Source organism: Lepisosteus oculatus, chromosome 25 (genome assembly GCF_040954835.1).
Source record: "Lepisosteus oculatus isolate fLepOcu1 chromosome 25, fLepOcu1.hap2, whole genome shotgun sequence".
NCBI classification, from domain to species: Eukaryota; Metazoa; Chordata; class Actinopteri; order Semionotiformes; family Lepisosteidae; genus Lepisosteus; species Lepisosteus oculatus.
In genome coordinates, this window is record NC_090720.1 from 10,256,243 (window position 1) to 10,276,049 (window position 19,807).

The 19,807-nt window shown below is 45.2% G+C and overlaps 1 protein-coding gene across 7 annotated transcripts in view; it reads right to left on the minus strand.

Moving 5' to 3' along the window:
- The window catches only part of acap3a (ArfGAP with coiled-coil, ankyrin repeat and PH domains 3a), a 174,374-nt gene that overhangs the window by 15,807 nt on the left and 138,760 nt on the right, over positions 1-19,807 (minus strand). For 3 of the 7 annotated variants that reach the window (XM_069184051.1, XM_069184047.1, XM_069184053.1), the window contains exons 11-23: positions 16,825-16,937; positions 15,294-15,345; positions 13,890-13,990; positions 13,559-13,670; positions 12,209-12,417; positions 9,490-9,559; positions 8,848-8,942; positions 8,201-8,418; positions 6,165-6,267; positions 4,008-4,108; positions 3,211-3,431; positions 1,814-1,923; positions 654-764 (exon numbers count right to left, since the gene is read on the minus strand). In XM_069184051.1, the coding sequence (XP_069040152.1) occupies positions 654-764; positions 1,814-1,923; positions 3,211-3,431; positions 4,008-4,108; positions 6,165-6,267; positions 8,201-8,418; positions 8,848-8,942; positions 9,490-9,559; positions 12,209-12,417; positions 13,559-13,670; positions 13,890-13,990; positions 15,294-15,345; positions 16,825-16,937 (1,616 nt within the window). The remainder of the gene's footprint in view (positions 1-653; positions 765-1,813; positions 1,924-3,210; positions 3,432-4,007; positions 4,109-6,164; positions 6,268-8,200; positions 8,419-8,847; positions 8,943-9,489; positions 9,560-12,208; positions 12,418-13,558; positions 13,671-13,889; positions 13,991-15,293; positions 15,346-16,824; positions 16,938-19,807) is intronic. The other 4 variants (XM_069184052.1, XM_069184054.1, XM_069184049.1 and 1 more) reach the window with 3 other exon arrangements.

A 19,807-nucleotide genomic window follows, 5' to 3' on the forward strand; every position in this document is an offset into this window, starting at 1 on the left:
TGGTGACAACGGACAGACAGACTACATGTGTAAGCAACAAATGGATAAATAGCATCTTTACGATAATCATAACACTTCTGATCCATTTGTTCACATATTAAATTAAGGAAAATAATATCCATAGAGGAGACATACACATGCAGATGCATAAAAAAGTAGGGATTAGTTGGTAAACCTCTATAGCCCTAGCTAGAAGGTGTGGGTTTCAGATTCCAAGTCGAAATGCTGCTGTAGCCTTGTATGCAAGGCACTAAACTCTGATTGTTTGAGTAAAACACCAGCTGTGGCCAGGAAATGGGTACAATTGTAAGTCGTTCTGGATAAAAGTGTCAGCCAAAAGAGCCATAGCTTGAGGTAATCCAGGGATGTCTTGAACACTGCAAACAACTGACTAAGACCTCTCTCAAAACCTTGGCTGCACATACTGTACCTAGGTATGTTTCCCTGGTGACTTGCATGTGACAATGACCAGAAACAGCTCTGCACCACGTCATTTTAAAACATGTGGCATGGTGTCAACAATAACAGCTCTTGTGCTTGCTCTTTAAAGTGCTAGAATGTGCGAAATTGGACACTACTGTATAAAAACGATTAATTATAGGGACTAAGAAGAGGACATCTCAGAGCACAGCCAGACGATCTAGCCTACTCACAAGGTGACGATGTCTGCGTTGGCAGCTTGCACAGCAATGCTCAGTGGGTCCTGGCCATCTTCATCACCGTCGTTCTGAGTGGCTCCCCTTTTCAAGAACAAGCACACCTGTCTGCAAACCGATGGAGAACAAATGAGTTAAATCTGCTCTATCACAGCACTGCTCTATCACGCCACTGTTGGAGAGGCAGAACTGATTAAAGATCAAACATTGGCTTTACAATCTTCAGAAACTCATGAATACAATGCAGAAGAAGTGACTTATTCCTGCACGGAAGTAAACACCAAGTCAGTATGATGAAAACACACTTACTGTATGCATCATCTGAAAGTTACCAGTTATAACACAAGATTCCAAATGTGAGAAGGCTCTTCAGGCTGCCTACAGTAGATCACTGGGTTGCCAGCAACTAACTGATCCCATGATCTCGTCCTGCTGTCTCTTGAAAGAAGCCAGAGCATCAGCTTTAACACACGGCTGGGAAGGCTGTTCCAAGCTTCCACAAGCCATTGGGAAAATTGTTTTATTGACCAAAACAATTCTCTTTTTTCTCAGGGCTTTGGTGAAACTACAGCAGCAGCCATATCACCCTGCAACTCACAACTGGCAGCCCCACTGAAGCTCAGCAGGTGTGGGGGACCTCCAGGGAAAAACGAAGGTTGCTGCTGGAAGAGGTGTTAGCGGGGCCAGTAGGGGGTGCTCACCCTGCAGTCTATATGGGTCCTAATGCCCCTGTCCAAACTTCCCATTGGCCTTTACCAATCATGGCCTCATAATAATCCCCATCTCTGAACTGGCTTCATCACTCTGTTCTCCTCCCCACTGAGAGGTACTGTGTGGTGAGTGCACTGGTGCACTATGGCTGCCGTCGCATCATCCAGGTGAGGCTGCACACTGGTAGTGGTGGAGGGGATCCCCATTACCTGTGCTTTGAGTGGGGTGACCAGAAAAGCGCTATATAAGTGTAAGCAACCATTATTATTATAGCACTTTGTCCCCAGGTGATAAAATGAAGAGAGGAGACGGACTTCTGGTATAGCCTTTTTTACAGAATGTGCTGCATTTGGCTTGTCCTGGGCTGAGACAGATGCTAGCTTGCACTGAGCCCGTGAGGTCAGGATTAGACAGGCTCAGCAGTCTGGGCACCTGGCATCACTCACCCTGTGTGCCCCAGGTACGTGGCGTGGTGCAGAGGGCCCCTGCCTCGCAGGTCTCTTTGGTTGACGTCTGCGCTGTTTTGAAGCAGAAACTCGCAGGCTATCAAGGAGCCCTGGAGGAAAAGCAAAATAAAAGAGCATTAATCCCCACTCGCCAAAGCTTCACTCGAACGGCTTGGAAGCCCTGCAGAGTTAATTTCAACCACATACGCCCGCCTGACGCGAGACAGAGATTTTCTACTCTATTTTAACGCAGACGCTTTTGTAACCACAGCTCTCTCCTATCAGGTTTGTTACTTAATCCTGTAAATGTAGACGATGTCTTTACTCCGAAAGACAATCTGCCCCAAATGCTTCTTCTTTATAACTCCCAGAAAGCTGTGATAAAAATCACATTATCATACAGGAAGCTACCACATGAAACAAATGTGCCTGATGTTACAACTTTAAAACCCGCTTTATAATTTCTCTTTTTTCACCAACTATGTGTACGGTGCAGTATATTGTTGAATCCCAGCCCTTAAAGGACAAAGGACTTTATCTCTTTCTTCCTTATGTTTACATAAATCTAAGAACATAAAGGTTACAAATGAGAGGGCATTTGGCCCATTTAGCCTGATGGGTGAATATATTTGATTCAGAGGAAGGCATTAGAAGCCTAAAAGAAATCTCTTCATGTTAAAGGACAAAAACTCCATTCGCCAACAACAGCTGGACTGGACTGACGCTGTTGAGCTGCAGAGAAATATTGATATCCAGGTTAGCAATATAGTCATTATTTAGTACACATTTGGAATTGCAAATTCGCTTTCCATCCATCTTCTCAACGTTTAATCTAATTCAGGGTCACGGAGAGCCTATCCCAACAATGCAAGATACATCCTGGATTGGACAATAGTCCTTTGCAGGGCAGAGATACCAATACACACACATGGACCAATTTTCCTAGAAGACAATTAACCTACCAGCATGTCTTTGGACTGTGGGAAAACGTGAGGACCTGGAGGAAAACGTGAGGAGAACACACAAACTCCACACAGACAGCACTCCAGGTCTAGGGGTCAATGCTGACCACTGCGCCACAGTGCCGCCCAAATTCTCTTTCCTTTTTTTCCTCAATTTAAGTTTTGAAATATCACATTTCTAGACCCGGGGTGCTGTCTGTGCAGAGTTTGTATGTTCTCCCCATGTTTGCGTGGGTTTCCTCCCACAGTGCTAAGACATACCAGTAGGTTAACCGGCTCATTGGAAAGTCGTCTCTGATGCGTGCGTGTCTGTGTGTGCCCTACAATGGACGGGCGTCCCCTCCAGGGTGTAGCCTGCCTTGTGCCCACTGCTTGCTAGGATAAGCCCCAGCTCTCCAGAAGCGGTGAGAAAACGAGTTGCCAGGGGGCACTCACCCCGATGACAGCCTGTATCAGTGGGCTCTTCCCCTCGTCTTCTTCGTTGACCCAGTTGACGTCGGCACCGTGCGCCAGGGCCTCTGCCATGACAGGCAGGTTCCGAGCCCGAGCCGCCTTGTAAATCAGCGCCCCAGGGTGCAGGTCCCGCGGGTCCTCGGGGTCCGACGCCTCCTGCTCGATCTCCGCCTCCCCGCTGGACTCCTCCGAGACCTCGCACTCTGTACGGAACAGTGGGCGGGCCGGGGAGTCAGGAATGCAGCACCGGGGAGAAAATACCTGTTCCCAGCTTGGGAGGTCCGGGCGGGACCAGAATCCATCGGCGAAATGGAACGGTACCTTTAATGGGGTTTGGGTTCTGCCCCACATGAGGGGTACATTGAAATTTCATTTTGTTTTTATAACCTCCAATCTGGGATCGCCAATGGCCGACTGCTACAACTCCTGGACTGGGACCAGACCCAAGATGTGGACATACAATCATCCTGTGTGCTTGCACCCTCAGACCCATCGACTGTACTTGAGCTGCAGCCCCACAGCACTGCGTTTTCCACAGGCAGCCTGGCCATCCACAAGGGGGTGCTGTTGTGCACGGGGAAAAACTGGCCAACATCAACCTAGCCTGCGTGACAGGCCTCTGGCTCTTGGGTGCTCCAAGCCGCAGTCCGGACTAAAACACTAAATCTCTGGACCAAACTGCAACCCGTGTCTTCAATGACTTCCGAGACAAAGCAGCGCAGGTGGGCGGCCCACAAACCAAAGCATTTCTCTCTCTCTCTCAGCGCAAGCAAACCTACCTTCCTCGGTGACGCTATCCACCACTGATCCAAACACCAGGATGTCCGTGCTGCCGTCTGTGCTGCCTCCCAGCCCACTGTCACTGCTCAGACCTGCAGGGCCAACAAGCGCCAAGCCAAGGTGACGTTAATGGTCATCCAGCCAATCGGAACAGGACTTGGGGGCTCATCAGTGTGGCCACGGGGGCCTGGATGAAACCTATCTGAAAAATTATGTCCTTGGTTCACCTGGACTAAACAAATCGAAACCTTTACACTGACAATGTACTGTAAGTGTGCACGTTCCTGTAATGATTTAACTATCTTCTTGGCACCTTGGAAGATAGCTTTGCTTACACACTTTCTTTGGCCCAACTGTCAGCGTGTACTGGGAGAAACCATGCAGGCCGAGTGGACAGACACAAATAGGAAGACACAAGCTTCGGTTTTACCAAGTCAGTTTAAGTTCATTTTCCAAGGAAGAAAATGAATGGATACAATGATGCTGTAATAAAAACGATGCTCGCTTTGTTGCTCAGTTGCGGTCTTACGTACACTAGTGTCAACTTGTCTGAGCTAAGGTTTCCCCCACCCCCAATATCAGACATCACAGATCTAACAAAATGTTTGCAAGAGCAAAAGCACAGGATCACTACAGTACATACTGTAGACACCCAGTGAACATCCTGCAGGCAGCCACAGAAAAGAGTCAGCAATGATATGGAGTTTGGGCTGGAGGGGAGGTGAGAGGGCAGTGAGCCCAGACAAGATGGCACATTGACCAATTGTCAGCTGGGATTCTGGGGAACGTGGTCCAGACCAGAGGCGGTCTGCACCATGTTTGGAGATCAGAAAGTATTGTAGAATGTGCTCTTCAAAATGGTTGGGAACTAGGGATTTGTGAGAGGTGGCTGTTGGAGCTAATTGAATCTTCTCAGACTAGCTTTGCTCTGCTACCAGCCACATTACGACATCCTCCAGGGCCAAGGAAAGACTGACTTCAATTAACCATCAGGCCGACATACAGTACAGCTCGATTTTTGAAGTAACATTAAATCACACTACATTGTGCTATTATGATTTGGGCCCCACAATCTGGAATGGCTTCAGGAGGTAGGATACATTAAATTGAGATGTGAAAGATTTCAACGCTAAGCAAATGTTAAAATATCCGTCGGGGGAAGTTTGTTTTAGCACACAGAAAGCCAAACAAAACAGTTCTTCCACAGGAATCTGTAGAGGTGAGGAACGCTCTTCTGTTCCTCAGTGATAGACCCGTGTAGCTCCTGGTTTATTCACAGACACTGACCAATACACAACACCGGTTTCCCTAAGTATACACCACGTTTTCCTGGGCTAACCATAAAAAATCTGCTTATTTAACAGAATTTAAGGAGAACTTCTTCAAACATGAGACGCTGTTCTACAACCAGACTTGGTCTTAAACTTAAATTTGTAATTATCCGACTTCATTTGGCCGCATCTTCTAAACTGAGCGGCTTTAGAGGATTAACCCCTTCACCAATAGTAATTCCTTATACTTATATAGCTCTTTTCTGGACGCTCCACTCAAAGGGCTTTACAGGTAATGGGGACTCCCCTCCACCACCACCAATGTGCAGCATCCACCTGGATGATGCGACAGCAGCCATAGTGCGCCAGAACGCTCACCACACACCATCTAGTAGTGGGGGGGAGAACAGAGTGATGAAGCCAATTCATAGATGGGGATTATTAGGAGGCCATGATTGGTAAAGGCCAATGGGAAGTTTGGCCAGGACGCCTGGGTTACACCCCTACTCTTTTCGGGAAACGCCCTGGGATTTTTAATGACCACAGAGAGTCGGGACTTCAGTTTTACGTCTCACCCGAAGGACGGCACCTTTTTACAGTCTAGTGTCCCCGTCACTACACTGGGGCTTTAGGACCCATACAGACCGCAGGGTGAGCACCCCCTGCTGGCCCCACTAACACCTCTTCCAGCAGCAACCTTAGTTTTTCCCAGGAGGTCTCCCATTCAGGTACTGACCAGGCTCACACCTGCTGAGCTGCAGTGGGGCTGCCAGCTGTGAGCTGCAGGGTGATACAGCTGCTAGTGCTTGTGAAAACAGTGTCACAGAGAGGACGAGCGTCACGCAGAGCAGAAGGCGGAGACAGTGATGGGGCAGAGAGCACTTACTGCGAGGCCCAGAGCCGGTGTCGAAGTAGGAGAAGAGAGAGTCCAGTTCGTCAGGACAGAACAGCGAGTCCCTGCGGAACTTCCTCTCCAGAGCAGCGGCTGCTGAGAGGCACAAGTGCAGACGAGTAAAAAACCATCAGCGGTTTGCCAATATTGAGACCAGGGGAAAATAAAAAAAGGTTTCTTGTAGAAAAGGATAACCGTGCAATAAGAAATTAAAGTAAGCGGTGCAGGACACGAAAAAACAAATATCAATCCACACTGCATGTTGATGCATGAGGGTGCTTCTGGAAGTTTCCTTTCCTGGAGAGTTTTAGACCAAGCCTTGTAATGAGTAACAGGGAGAAGCAGTGGTTAGTGCCCCTGACCCTTGTGCAGGTGGTCACGGGTTCGAATTTACACTTATTGTAGGTAACTGCTAGGACACTCAGTACTTCAGTCCTCACAAGTGGCATCACTGTGTGGTACAGCAGTACTACCACGCCTGACAGAGACGCACTACAAAGGGTTGTGGCAACGGCTCAGAGGATCATAGGATGTGATTCACCATCAATCGGTGAGATCCACACCCTCTGCTGTCGCAATAAAGCCCAATCAATCATTCAGGATCTCAGCCATCCTGCCCACAAACTGTTCTCCCCCTTACGCTCTGGCAAACTATATCGTTCTATTAAAGCACAGACCACTAGACTCAAGAACAGCTTCTATCCCACTGCAGTGCGCATCCTCAACAGCTCACTGCAGGGCCTCAGACTCAACACACATCTGCACTCCACACTTTTTACATGGTTACCCTTTTCTTTCTCTCAGTCTCACTACTACATATTTCTTTATTTTTCCACAATATATTGATTGTTCCTGTCGTGCACATTCTGTGGTGTTGTCTGTTGCACTGTGTGTGTCCTGAGAGATCAGCGCAATTAAGAATTCCAATGCACGTGTAGATATGGCAATGAACTCCTCTACTCTTTACAGACTGCTCAAACCCTGCTGTGCCTTGAAAATGCTCTGCACTGAAAGCCGCTATGGGAGACTAGAAGAGATTGATTCCCGATACCCCTGCAGGTAAAAACAAAGGGAACTGGAATGTCAGTAAGTTGCTTTGGATAACAGCATCAGCAAAACAAACCAATAGAAGACGCCAGCAAATGCATGCCCACGATGGGCTGGAGGGCCTCCTCTTCTCGTCATTTGATTGTCTAATACAACAGGAGAATCAAGTAAGCTTAAGTAATGACTTATCACAAACAACTCTGTAGCTTTTGAATGGTGATCACAATAAGTACCCATTGTGCATCCTCTGGAGCTGCCAGCGTGGCTGGTGGGAATCTGAGAAATTAATGAAGCATGGCTTCCCAATTAGAAGACATAAAAGTCGGAATTTCTTAGCACAGCCTTTGGGCTCCCCTCAGAGGAACCACTTATAGAAGTGGGACTGAAGGCTGTTAACCCAGTGCTGCTTTATTTCCGCTCTCGTAGGCACCATTAATAAGGCTTTGCTCTACCCAATTCAAGCCGATACAACACTGCTGGAAACGGTAAGGAAACAAAACCACTTATTAGTTTTGTCATGAGGGAGCCAGATTCTATCCCTGTCCATCGCAGGGGATCAAACACAAACAGGCACACACTCACACCAGGGCCAATTAACCAGGCTGTCTTTGGATTGTGGGGGAGGGACCCCATGCAAACGTGGGGGGAGGGGGGGACATGCAAACCCAGCCAGGACCCCAGATCCGGAACTGAACCCAGGAGGCAGTAATGTTGACCACTGTACCACAGATCTGCCCACCTTCCACCCAACCCAAATTAGAGTTTAGAGTTTTAAAGAGCATTATTATTTTACGTCACATATTTCAACAAAGAACAAGCTCTTGCATTTTGAATGAAGTTGCTTGCTCGAAGGCACGGCGGCTGTGTCTCGGCCAGGATTTGAACCCGCGACCCTCGGGCTGGGCGTCCGGGGTCCTAACCACTACGCTCCACGCGCCGGTGCCGCAGTCGTCCTGCGGCCCGCGCTGGGAAAAGGCCGTACCTGAAGACAGGGTGGCCGGGGAAGCGCTTCCCGCGTCCTGGCGGTATTTCCGCCGGGTCTTCGGCGCCTTCGTGGAGCTGTTGCGCCTCTGGCACTTCTTCGCGTGCCACTGGCGCCCCTTGCGCTCGCCGTCCGCCAGGGCCTCCCCGCCGCTCGCCAGCTTCTTCAGGAACTTCTTCTCCACGTACTTGGCCTTGATCCAGGCCTCCTTCTCCTGCCTGGGAACCCAAATCGGGGGAAAAAAGGAAGAGCGAATGAGGACCGATTCGGGTCACCCCGGCCCTGTTCTGCCACCAGCACGCCGATCCATACTTGACAGACGGGAAACAGATCGCGAAAAAAGGTGGTTATGAAAGGAGGCAAAAACACTTGTCATAGGAACACCTTAAAAAGCTGTAGAACTTCAAGGACCGCCTGGCGATGTGAAACCAAGAACCTGAAACAGATTTGACCTCTACCGGGATAGAATACTTACAGCCAGATCCTCCCCAGGGATATACAGTACATTTTTTTTACGCCTTTTAGACACCAGGTCAAAATGAACAACCTTTCACTACTCCTGTTCCCTGTTTTCCCAGCTGCCAATGAACTTGTTTCATCGGTTAGCAGAGCCGCGTCCGAACCCCTGTCCCGCTGTTCAAGCTCACCTTGAGCTTGAGGGTCCAGGCTTTTTCACGCCAAGCTCTTCACACGCGCCTTCGTAGATCTGGTTGACGGTGCTGTTGCCCAGATCACACATTAACTGCAAGGGGGGAGAAAGATCGACTTCAAAACAGAAGGCCAGCCAGTTCTACACCAAAAGCCTTTCCCCTCCTGTGCATATTCAAGAGTCACTGTAGCCGGAAACTCCACAGTCTAAAAGATGCATTTACCAAAAAAAGCTCAGTTTTGTCCTATGGTGAATAATTTCAACACACCCAGTGTGGATTATATCTGCAGCTGTTACTATGGATGACAATTTACTTTTAATACGGTTTACTTTATTGACGGCATTCATTGCTGCTTCCACTGAGACATCAGTACAAACAAAAACTAACCATCCACTAAATTTCCTCAACATGTTTTAGTGGTTAAAGGTTACCTATTCTTGGCACGAATAACCACAGAGAAGATTATCAGTTCACCACAAAGTACTGCAGAAACCTAAACACACTGCCCATTGCAGAAAGGAACTGCTCAGTCCAGATTGGAATAAGAGTGGACTGAGAGGAAGAGTTGGAAGCAAATGCAAAGTCTGTTCAGCCATCTGAGAACAGAAAATGAAACCAGAAATTAGGGGGAACACCTACCTTCAATAACTCCGGTTCCCAGGAGTCCAGAGTCAGAGACCGGACCTTGGAGCAATGAACCCCCAAACTCCTGAATAACAAGACAGAAGAAGATAGAATAGAGACAGAAGTGTCACAGAAATGATTCTTAAATAGGCACCTTTGTCAGACTCAGAATGTATAGCAGATTTCAGATGTGGAAGGCTAACTGTATAAACTGGATTAATGAAGTATTAACAAAAGTACATGGAGATCCAATTAATTCCACCTCTCTTTACGGAAAGGTGTTGAGATAAGGTAGGGAGCACGAAAGGTCCTGCACATGGTGCCATCTGATACACAAGAGCCCGTGGCTTAGAAAACACCCAATGAGTCAAACATCTATGAAATTAGAACTATAATATCCAATCCCGAGACACAAGCATAGCAGCACACAACAAAGTGCTTGGGCACTGTCAGCATTAGCTGTCACATAAGGAGGAGGAGGAACGAAACCACAAAGATGTTTCATTTGCTTGAGCGTGAAGGAACGTAAAGATCTAAAAAATGCAATCAACTACCGAGTCACATTTTGGAACCTCTGCCAAAATAATAGAATCCCGTAGCCTACAGAGAAATAGCATAATATCTGCTTCTTTCAACAGCTTAGTCATACAACTGTACCTTAAACGACTTTAAATATTTTTAAGGAAAAAAAATCAATTAGACTCTTACACACCAAGGTCTCAGTCTTTTGAATTGGACTGTTTGGTGCCACCTTCATGTAAATTGAAATATTATGCATGAAACCCATGTCCATGTTCAATATCCTGACAATGACAGAACCCGCCCCCCAAAAATATGCAACCATCAAAATATATTCTTTCTGAAAACCCATTCTGAAACCCAGTGTGAGAAGGCTGTGGTGAGGGAAGTCATGAATATTCATCAGGCTGTTTAGGCTGCTAAAGTTGTGATTACATAAGCGATGATAATTGCTTAGTGCAGATGATGCATGCTTCTCTGAGAGCTCTAACTGGGACTACTTTTAAATAGCTACCCTTCCAATAACAAAGTGTGCATCTGAATTATAGCCCACAGTATGTTAGCATAGGTTAAATGGATGGGTTTGCTGCTTCTGCCAGTCAATTATCTTGTTCCTCTGATCTTTAAGCCCACAAAGTATTTTTAATCCTTTCAAAACACTGCTGAAGTCTCAAACAGTCTCTGCCTCTCTCGGATGTCACTATCCCATAGACTTGTAACCCCTGGGCTGATGAGTAAGTGATGGCATCTCTCTCCCTTTGAAGAACTGCATTGAATGTGACCCAATCTGACTAAATGTCTTTCAGAGTTTAATCAGAACACAGATGAGCAGCCTTTAAAAAATATTCTCGGACATCTATCGGCCACACTATAATGGGCACTGAAATATACTACTTCCTTTTAGAAACCAAATCTTTTCAAGGGTTCCCCAGGTGACGGGCAGGAAAGACACTGAATGCAGATTGAAACCTGCTGTGCCAATCCCAGAAGTCACTGGTGTGATCTTGGGATTGGTCAAACTGCCCCACTGGCAGCAGCTGCTAGGGTATACTCAGCTTCACACAAAGCAGTTACCCCTGCAACTTCCTGAGCATCTGTTAATGTTATCGGTGAGAGAAAGGTTACTACTCAAAACCAATGAAATGGTAGTAGGCACCTTGGGACTCCAAATTCAAAATTCCTTCCAAACGTTCAGATAGCTCCGACAAGCATGCACCTCACAGGGCAAAGTATTTGAGCCCCTTTCCACTCCACAACTCACTAAAGCTTTCCTGATTATTTCAGCACTAGGGGATGACGTATAAAACAAGATGTCCGATTCTAAACATCTCCTCCAAAAATGAATCATTACGTGCAAGCAGCAATCTTCAACAAATGTAAGGAATCACTTAAATGTTTTGGGGTTTCCCGGGGTCCGTTCTTCAATCTGGTGTGGACTTTGTTCAAACATTCCTAACAAAACTAAATAAAGCACCGATAACAAACGATTCTGGTACTGACTGTGCACATGGGAGACTGCTGTACTGGAAGAAAAGCCAGAACGACAACTGAGTAAAAGGTAAATCACATTCAGATTCTAAAATAACCATTTCTTACACGGAGGACAGGTACCTCTGTTAATATCCTGGAATTGATCTACATGACCCAAAGGGCTAGTCTTGTTACTTTGCATAAAACAGGGAGGGAATTCTTTACACAATCAGCTGTAGGTGATTGAGCCAAACCACCTGGCAATGTTGTGTGAGCTGATTCACTGGGTTATGAAGCATTTCAATAAGACTCCTGGAGCAATAAACTACTAACCAACAGACAAAGAAGATGGACCTCCTCTTCCCTGAAGCGTCTTGCATTTTTAATAACCTAAGAAATAACAGCCCTCTGCAACAATGGCTAAATAATTAAACACTCAGACCACTAAAACCTCCAGAGGTGCTTTTGGCATGACAAGACAATTTAAGAGCAAGGTCCATTATCCTGAGTCAGCGCAAGCTTGAAAGGGCTGGAGGGAGGGCTACGCACTTGAGCGGGGGGGCTACCTTTCCATCGGAGAACTGCCTGGCAGGAGCGGCAGAAGCACGGATTTCACCGTTCCTGACGGACCGCGGGCGATGATTCAGCTGCACGCGCTGGAGCTGGACAGGCAGCTATTTAACAGGGGCTCCAGCTGGCGGGCTCAGAGCAGCGGGTGATCAGCACGAGCCGGGGTGCAGCCTACCTGTGGATGCCCGAGCACTCGATGCACAGCAGGATGCCGAGGTTGATGCTGGCCCAGCGGGGGTCCGCCTGGCCGCAGTCACAGCACAGCTCGTTGCCGGGGATGGTCTGCACGCGCTGGAGGATGCTCTCCCCCTTGACGCTGCGCTCCCGCGACTCGCTGGCCGAGTCTATGCTGCTGGTAGAGGGGGAGGCAGTGCGGTCCAGCCTCTGAGGACAAGAGCAGGGTCACAGGGGGGTGCGGTTAAGCGGCTATAGGAGCTCTGGGAAAGCGTCTACGAACTGGCTCCATCACTCTCTGCACGGAGAGCTGATGTGTGTAGAGCGTACTGGCGCACTTTGACTGCCGTCACATCATCTAGGTGAGGGCTGCACACTGGTGGTGGTGGAGAGTCCCCAGTACCCGCAAACCTGATACTGACAATTTCCCCCTGGCCTTTACCAATCATGGCCTCCTAATAATCCCCATCTCTGGCTTCATCACTCTGCTCACCTCCCCACTGAGAGTTGTGTGGCGAGTGTACTGGTGCACTCTGGCTGCCATTGCATCATCTAGGTGGTGCTGCACACTGGTGGTGGTGGAGGAGAGTCCCCATTACCTGCAAAGCGCTTTGAGTGGAATGTCCAGAAAACCGCTATATAAGTGTGAGGAATTATGTTGATGTTGTTGTTGGTGGTGGTGGTGTTAAGACAGCTCAGGATATAGATGGCACCTAGATATGCTGCCACAAGGTATTGGGCATTTTTTCCTGGTCCTGTTGAACAGTTGTCCCGTGATACTATCTAGCAGGTGATAGTACCTAACACTAGCCTTTCTACCCTTCAGTTCAACAAGCTGATTAATTCCACTGTTGGTCTAAATGTTGAAATGTTTACAGTCATACTGGTAAAATGAGGCCAGTCTGAGACAACCATAGAGTTCACTACAGCGTGAGTGTTTTTGGCCAAAGGAATAACCACACAAGGTGATGACAATGCTCTAAAACAATCTGCATGCCAAGTGGACAATTTCACACTTCTCCAGACTGATATTTCCAAGGGTACATGCAGTGACAAAGTGCAGATTCGAGTCTCACAACTGACTTTCTAACAGCTCAGTGTTCCTCCTGTTTTTCTCAGGGCTTATACAAGCCTTAACCCACATCTGCAGATTATGTAGATAATTGAAGGACAGTGTCCATGGTCATGTTAAACTATTTGACCTCTCCACAGTATGACTCCCTTTCAGCAGGAAAAACATTTAAAGCATAAGATCTTATCTTAAAGTAGAAGCTGAATTTTTCGCCATTGGTGTGCATGAAATGACAGTGTAGTGGTCTAAAGTACCGCGAGTGCCTTCACAGTAAATCACCTCCACATAGTAGTTATCTGGGCTCTCTCTGTAGGCGGACGCGATGCTGGCCTGCACCGCCTGAATCCAAGCTTGGCGCAGCTTCTCGGACTCCGCTTGAAGAACGCAGCTCCTGTGTGTGAACAGCAATCAAGAGCAATTAGATTTTGCATAGCAGTAGCTATGTTATCCTTAACAGAAAAGCTTTGCTCAATAGAAAAATGTAAACATGACTATCTGCATGACAATTTTCATGTCCTGCAACAGTCTATTTCCTTATGTCCTAAAGGTTTTCTGATAGACCATTTTATGGAAGCTTCTTCCACATTGTGTCTGAAGGATCTGGCCTTACTTTGTTGGGGAGACGACCTCGAAGCAGAACCTCCTCTCGATATCCTCACAAGGCTTGACTGAGCACAGTCTCAAGTCTTCAACCACCACTGTAAGGGCATCCTGTTCCAAACAAATCACAGGGTCGTCACTCCAACAGGCAGCCAGAACAGTCGCAGAGCTCAAGATACATGAATATTTGGCATGAGTGACCTCATATAGGATCCCCAAGTCCAGCCCTGAAAAGCCACAAAATATGCTGGATTTTGTTTCCACTCACTTCCCAGTTGCTGAACTTCATTCTCTATTGACAAATCCCAGCTTTTTTTAATAAACGATTTTCAGATCTCATATGTTTATTAAGATCAATTGCAGACCCCAGTTGTGAGAGCTCGTAACAACTTTCTAGCAGCTAGAAACGTATGGCATAAAATAATTAGCCTACTTATACACGAGATATACGCAATAGAGGGTTAATTGGAAAGATGAAAAACTTAAAAAACAACCCAAGGCAGCCTGTAGATAAGATCAGGAGCAAAGGTCATCATCTTTGCAACAAAAGCTTTGTCTTTTTACTGGCACTTAACTGTGATTGTTTGGAATTTCTAGCCTTCACAAAAATCACCAATTTAGATTTCAGCTCATGATGTGAAAAGAGGAAACATTAAATCATTCCAGACAAAAGACCCATTAACTTGCATGGGAGAGGCTGCAGTCAGCTCTCCAGCTGGCTGCCACTGGCTGGTGGACCACTGACAATCCCCGTTTTTACACAGGTCATCAGGAGACCTACCCAGATTCAACAACAAGCCAGTTCTTCTCTCCTTGAGGTTGGAGCCACAATTCCAACTGGATACGTCTTCAGCTGCAGTTATCTAAAATGTCCTAATAACCAAATTTAGGAACTATGGTTTACGAAGTTCTAACAACCATTTGGAATGGATGTGAATTCCACATTGTTCACACCTAGGCAAGTTCAGAAACCAATACGTTTTAAACTTGGGAGCAGTAACTTTCAGAACAACCTACAAGAGTGTGTGTTCCTGAGGCTGCTGTCTAATGTCACTCACAGGGTCAGATTAACTTTGATGCAGTGCGGTCTCCAGCAGCTCCTGTTGATTTTCTCCAGGAGCTGTGAGCATTGTCAGACGGAGAACATTCCTGATGGAACTCTATCTGCCACTATACATCTGTCTGTGCAATCCAGGAGCTTGAAAGCGAGTGCGGTGAACTTGTAATTTATGATTTTAAGAAACAAAATGTCAAAATTGAAAAAATATGGGATGCTAATGCTCAATTTGAAAAGCTCCAACATGTGCTTTAAAGATCAAGCTCCTTTCAAGATCCTGTAGAAGAAGAGTCTACTGGACCAATACTTATAAACTGCCTGGAAATGTATAGCAGAACACAATAACAATGCACTTGCCTTCAGCTTCTTCTGGTATACCAGTTGACTGTTTTGTATTGAGAACCACCTCCTACAAAAGAAAAAAAGGACCAGATATCATTTTCAAGACAGAGGTGTGCCCCATGCCCATGTGGCACTCTCAAGGGAAGGCAGCTCTAAAATTATTTTCTGTGGAGACATTTCTGATGATTCATTTAACACAAGAAGGGTTCACATCCATCACTGTCAAGGTTTCTTTCACTAGGAATGGAAGATAGGCAATAATGATGTTCGGTTCTGATCTTTGACAGCCCAGATCAATGCTGCAGACACACACGTTCCACTAGTAGCTGAAAAAAGCCACTTACGTGATAATGAATCATATTCAGACTCAAAAACAATATCCAAGGCGTAAATGGGCCACAAAAAACGCAATCTGCACACTGGTTCATCAACTTAAATACTGCAATGCAGTTCTAGAACAAAACAAAAGTGTTTTTGTTTGCTTTTTCCCCCTGAAACATTCTTCCAGAACTATATACCAAACGCTTGGGCACCTAGTTTTTAAGAGCCCAATTGATCAATTCAGTTCAACTAATAGAGCTAAGGCACAAATCAAAGCCAATAAGCTGTGTTTAGGAGAATCAGAGGTACTCATCCTTGTAAAGCATTTGGACCCATTTTACCCAACAGAAGCAACTGAATTATAAACAAATAAATAAGGAGTTCCTGACTAACTAAACATGTGAAGGCACAGAGCCCTATTTGTTCATACAGTATAGTCTACATACTGCCCATAGATCACTGGTTTGTGAGTAGCCACCCTAGGATCCCAACCTGTGTGTTTGCCCTTTTATTTACCGAGATCTGGGTTGGGTTAAAAAACGGTATACCCAGTCAGCTGAAAAATCTTTCTTTTACTATTTCATGGTCAGGCCACACCTTGCTAGGCAATTCCTTAAATACAGATGGCCAGTGGAATCATATTTCCAAACAATCCCAAGAAAGAAAACTCGTATGACCTTCTAGTTTTGTTTTACTTAAATGTAGCTCATTCTATATTGCTGCAAAAGCCAACATACTGTATGTACTCCTACATTTCAACATAATTGTGCAATTAGCACCCTGGGTTTGCAATGTGAAGAGAAGCACTGCCTAGCAGTGGATGGGCAAGTCAGAAGACTCCTGTATGTTGTTCTGCATGTGATTTGGAGCAGTGAGCCAAGCTGACTACAAATGGAATTTCAGAAAATCTGGGGGCAGAAAAAAAACAATCACAGAGTGGTCACGCTGTAAAATTGTCATCATTTGATAAAATCCAATTGAAAATGAGCAGGTATCTTTATAATTGGGCATTTGCACACTGTGCAAAGCACAACATTGGAAAATGTTTACAGCCATCAGGCTGATGCTAAACATCTAGAATCACATTTTGACATTTAAAAAATACCTTATTTCCTATTGGGGCACAGCAGGACAATGAGCACAAGGCCTGTCTTCTATAAAATACTCGGAGTGAGCATTTCAGAGAAATCAGCTCTCAGCAGGACAAAGGAGCAAGACTAATTACCTGTTCCATGTCTTGAAGGCATTGCTGGCCCTCTTAAAGAGATACCCTTCCATGACTACACCATTCGGGGCATCCACATTGAACTCCACTTTAGAGTCATCATAGGAGAAGTCCTGCAAAACATGACAAACACAAATTGGTCATATGAAGCAGTATAGCTGTACTATAACTTAATCAAGAAAGTTCTGAGCTCAAGCATTTCAAGACGGAGATGTGAATTCATAAAAACGCCAAGTGCACAGTGTTTGGTATTCGAGTTAAAAGTGCCAAAAAGAATTGAGTAAGAGTACGTATAAACATATTTGAAAAGTAGTATTTTAACTGATGCAAGAACAAAGATGGATATGACTCAGTAACAAGGATCGTTCTGTGACAGGTCCATCAACGAGAGAAATTCCCTGGAGAATGAGACATATGGTTTTAACAATTGGATCGGTCCAAAGAAACTAGCAAACTGTCTTGATGTGGAACAGGTCACATTATAGAAGGCAGATCATCAGGTACCCTGGCTCTTCCATCACCATCATCACTGCCATTGCCTTCCTGAGATCCATCTGTGAAATAGTTTTCAGATGGCAGTAGCTACTGTACAAAACATCGCAGGCAGAAAGATTCAGCACAGCATTAGAACGCTTGGAGCTCTGCATCTGCATGGAGCACGGGGCTCCTTAAGTCTTTTTTCGCAGCGATTACGTTGATGTCCTTCACATCCAGACGATGTGGAGAAACAGTGAAAATGGCGAACAATGTTAAGATCTGAAGATTACATTTGAAGCAAGCGATGTTACTGGATGGTAAAAACGTACAATGTGCTAGTAAGGTTTCATTTACAATATTGTGTTCAATTTTGGTCACCATGTTTTAAAGAATTCTATACATCCCAGGGCTTATGGAATGCCCTACACTTAGCAGGATGAAGGACCTGAATCTTTTTAAGCTTGAATAAAGAAAACTATGAGGGGACCCGATACAAGCCCTCAAGTCGTTAAAGGCACTGACGTCAACCCAGAAGATTTGTTTTTCAATGAACAATGAAATGGAGTTCAAAGGGCACAAGTGGAGACTACTGTATGTGGAAGTGCTTTTAAAACCCAGCGCAGGAGGCACTTCTTTACTAAAAGGGTTGTGGGAGCAGGGAACAAGCTATCCCAGCCATGCTGTTGAAAATAATACCCTAGTTCCTGTTGAGAAATGGATAAATGAGGTCGTTGGATCAATTTAACCAACTAGAAAATGAGAGGAGACCATTGGACCCATCTCACCCATTTGGAACCTGATGATCTTCATGCTTGGGTGTTGTTCATGGGTACAGTGACACTGCTAACTGCTGAAAGAGGAGACTGCCATCTTTTGTGACCTGTGGGATACTCCACCACTCCGCCTGTCTGGAAGCTGATCAGGTTCATACTGTACATCAATGCTACGGGATTGTTACTGATCAGTAATGCTCCTCATGCCAACTCTGTCATGTTTTTAAGTTGATAGTGTGTCAAGTTCATACTGATTCTTCAAAATGAATGTGCACATTTTCTGTGATTTAGTTTTGTAGCTCTGATTTCACTAAATCCACTGGGTCTGAATGCTCTGTTAGTGAATTAGATGTTAAATATGCAAATTGATTTTACTATTGTACAGAAATGCATACTTCTGGGATTATTTAAAAAAACCAAGGTAATGTAAGAAATAGCAATGTTTCTTTATAAATACGAACAGTACATAGTGTTTCACCAATTACCCTAATACTTTTTTTACATTTTATCACAATGCTACCTCCTGATAGTCCTCATTTGACAAGACATCATTAACCATCCATTAGGCTTGTTCACTTATGCAATGCTGGCTAGCTGTGGGTTTTTTTCATTGGGAAGTGTCATCCCCTTTCACAAGCCTTTCAGACAGATCTTGGTGGAAAGCTTGGTGTTTGCCTGTCATTTCCCCATGCCAAGACTGTAGAGGCAATGTGATTCATGGATTCAAACAGTACACTAAAACTGTACTCCTAAACAAGACACATAAGCCTAGAAAATTTGGTCAATTCTTGATTACCAACCAGTTTTTATTCAAAGGAAGCTTGTTCAAGTCTGAAAGCAGTTTCGAAGAAGAAATTTAGCAGAAGAGACGCATGTTTTTGCAGAAAAACCAACTTTTGGATGTACTCACAAAGCATATTTAATCATAGAGGATGTGTGGGAGGGTGGCTTCTGTTCATGCCTTCTGTTAAATTGCTAGGGCTGAGAAGCGAAAACAGGCATTCAGCTGGGACACAGTGACACTGCCTCTTTACAAAACCTGCCCACACACTTCACATTGTGTCTCTGGGTGGAGGAAAAAACAATGATGCTGCGAATGCAGTGTCTGCAGCCATGTTTTTAACTAACGATTAGGGGGAAAAAAAGTTTTTTGGAATAGGATATGAATTTGAGGTAGAATCTCCATTTTAAAATTCAAAACTAAGTGTTTAACAGGAGGCTAATGAGTAGAATGTTTTGTGCACTAACAGTATTTGTACACTGTCTTCTATACCCCTATGTATAAACCAGGCAGAGTATCATAATAAAGTAAGAAAGCTTACAGACAAGAGGACTTCAACCCAACTAGCCCTATAAAAGGCAGGAAATATGTTTAAAAAATGGAATGAAATTAATGTTTACAAGAACAGTGGCCAATTTGATCTCGCCACATCATATGAATAGTCCCGAGTACATTAATACTCAAAGCCATAATATATATAGAGGCCAGCATGTTTTAGCACATTACAGTAGGATGCAATGAAGAAATCACTTGCACAGACACACTGAAAGAAGAATTACTCCATACACGTTTGTTTTGTGGCATTTGAGACAGCTGCAGTACTTTCTCTACCATAGCTGTAAGGTAAAAGCTGTTCTATGCACTACAGATCAAGTGAAATTGTTTCATATGCAGTAGCATACACTTAAGATCAGATCACTTTATTGGCCATATACAATTTTTTGCATTAGGA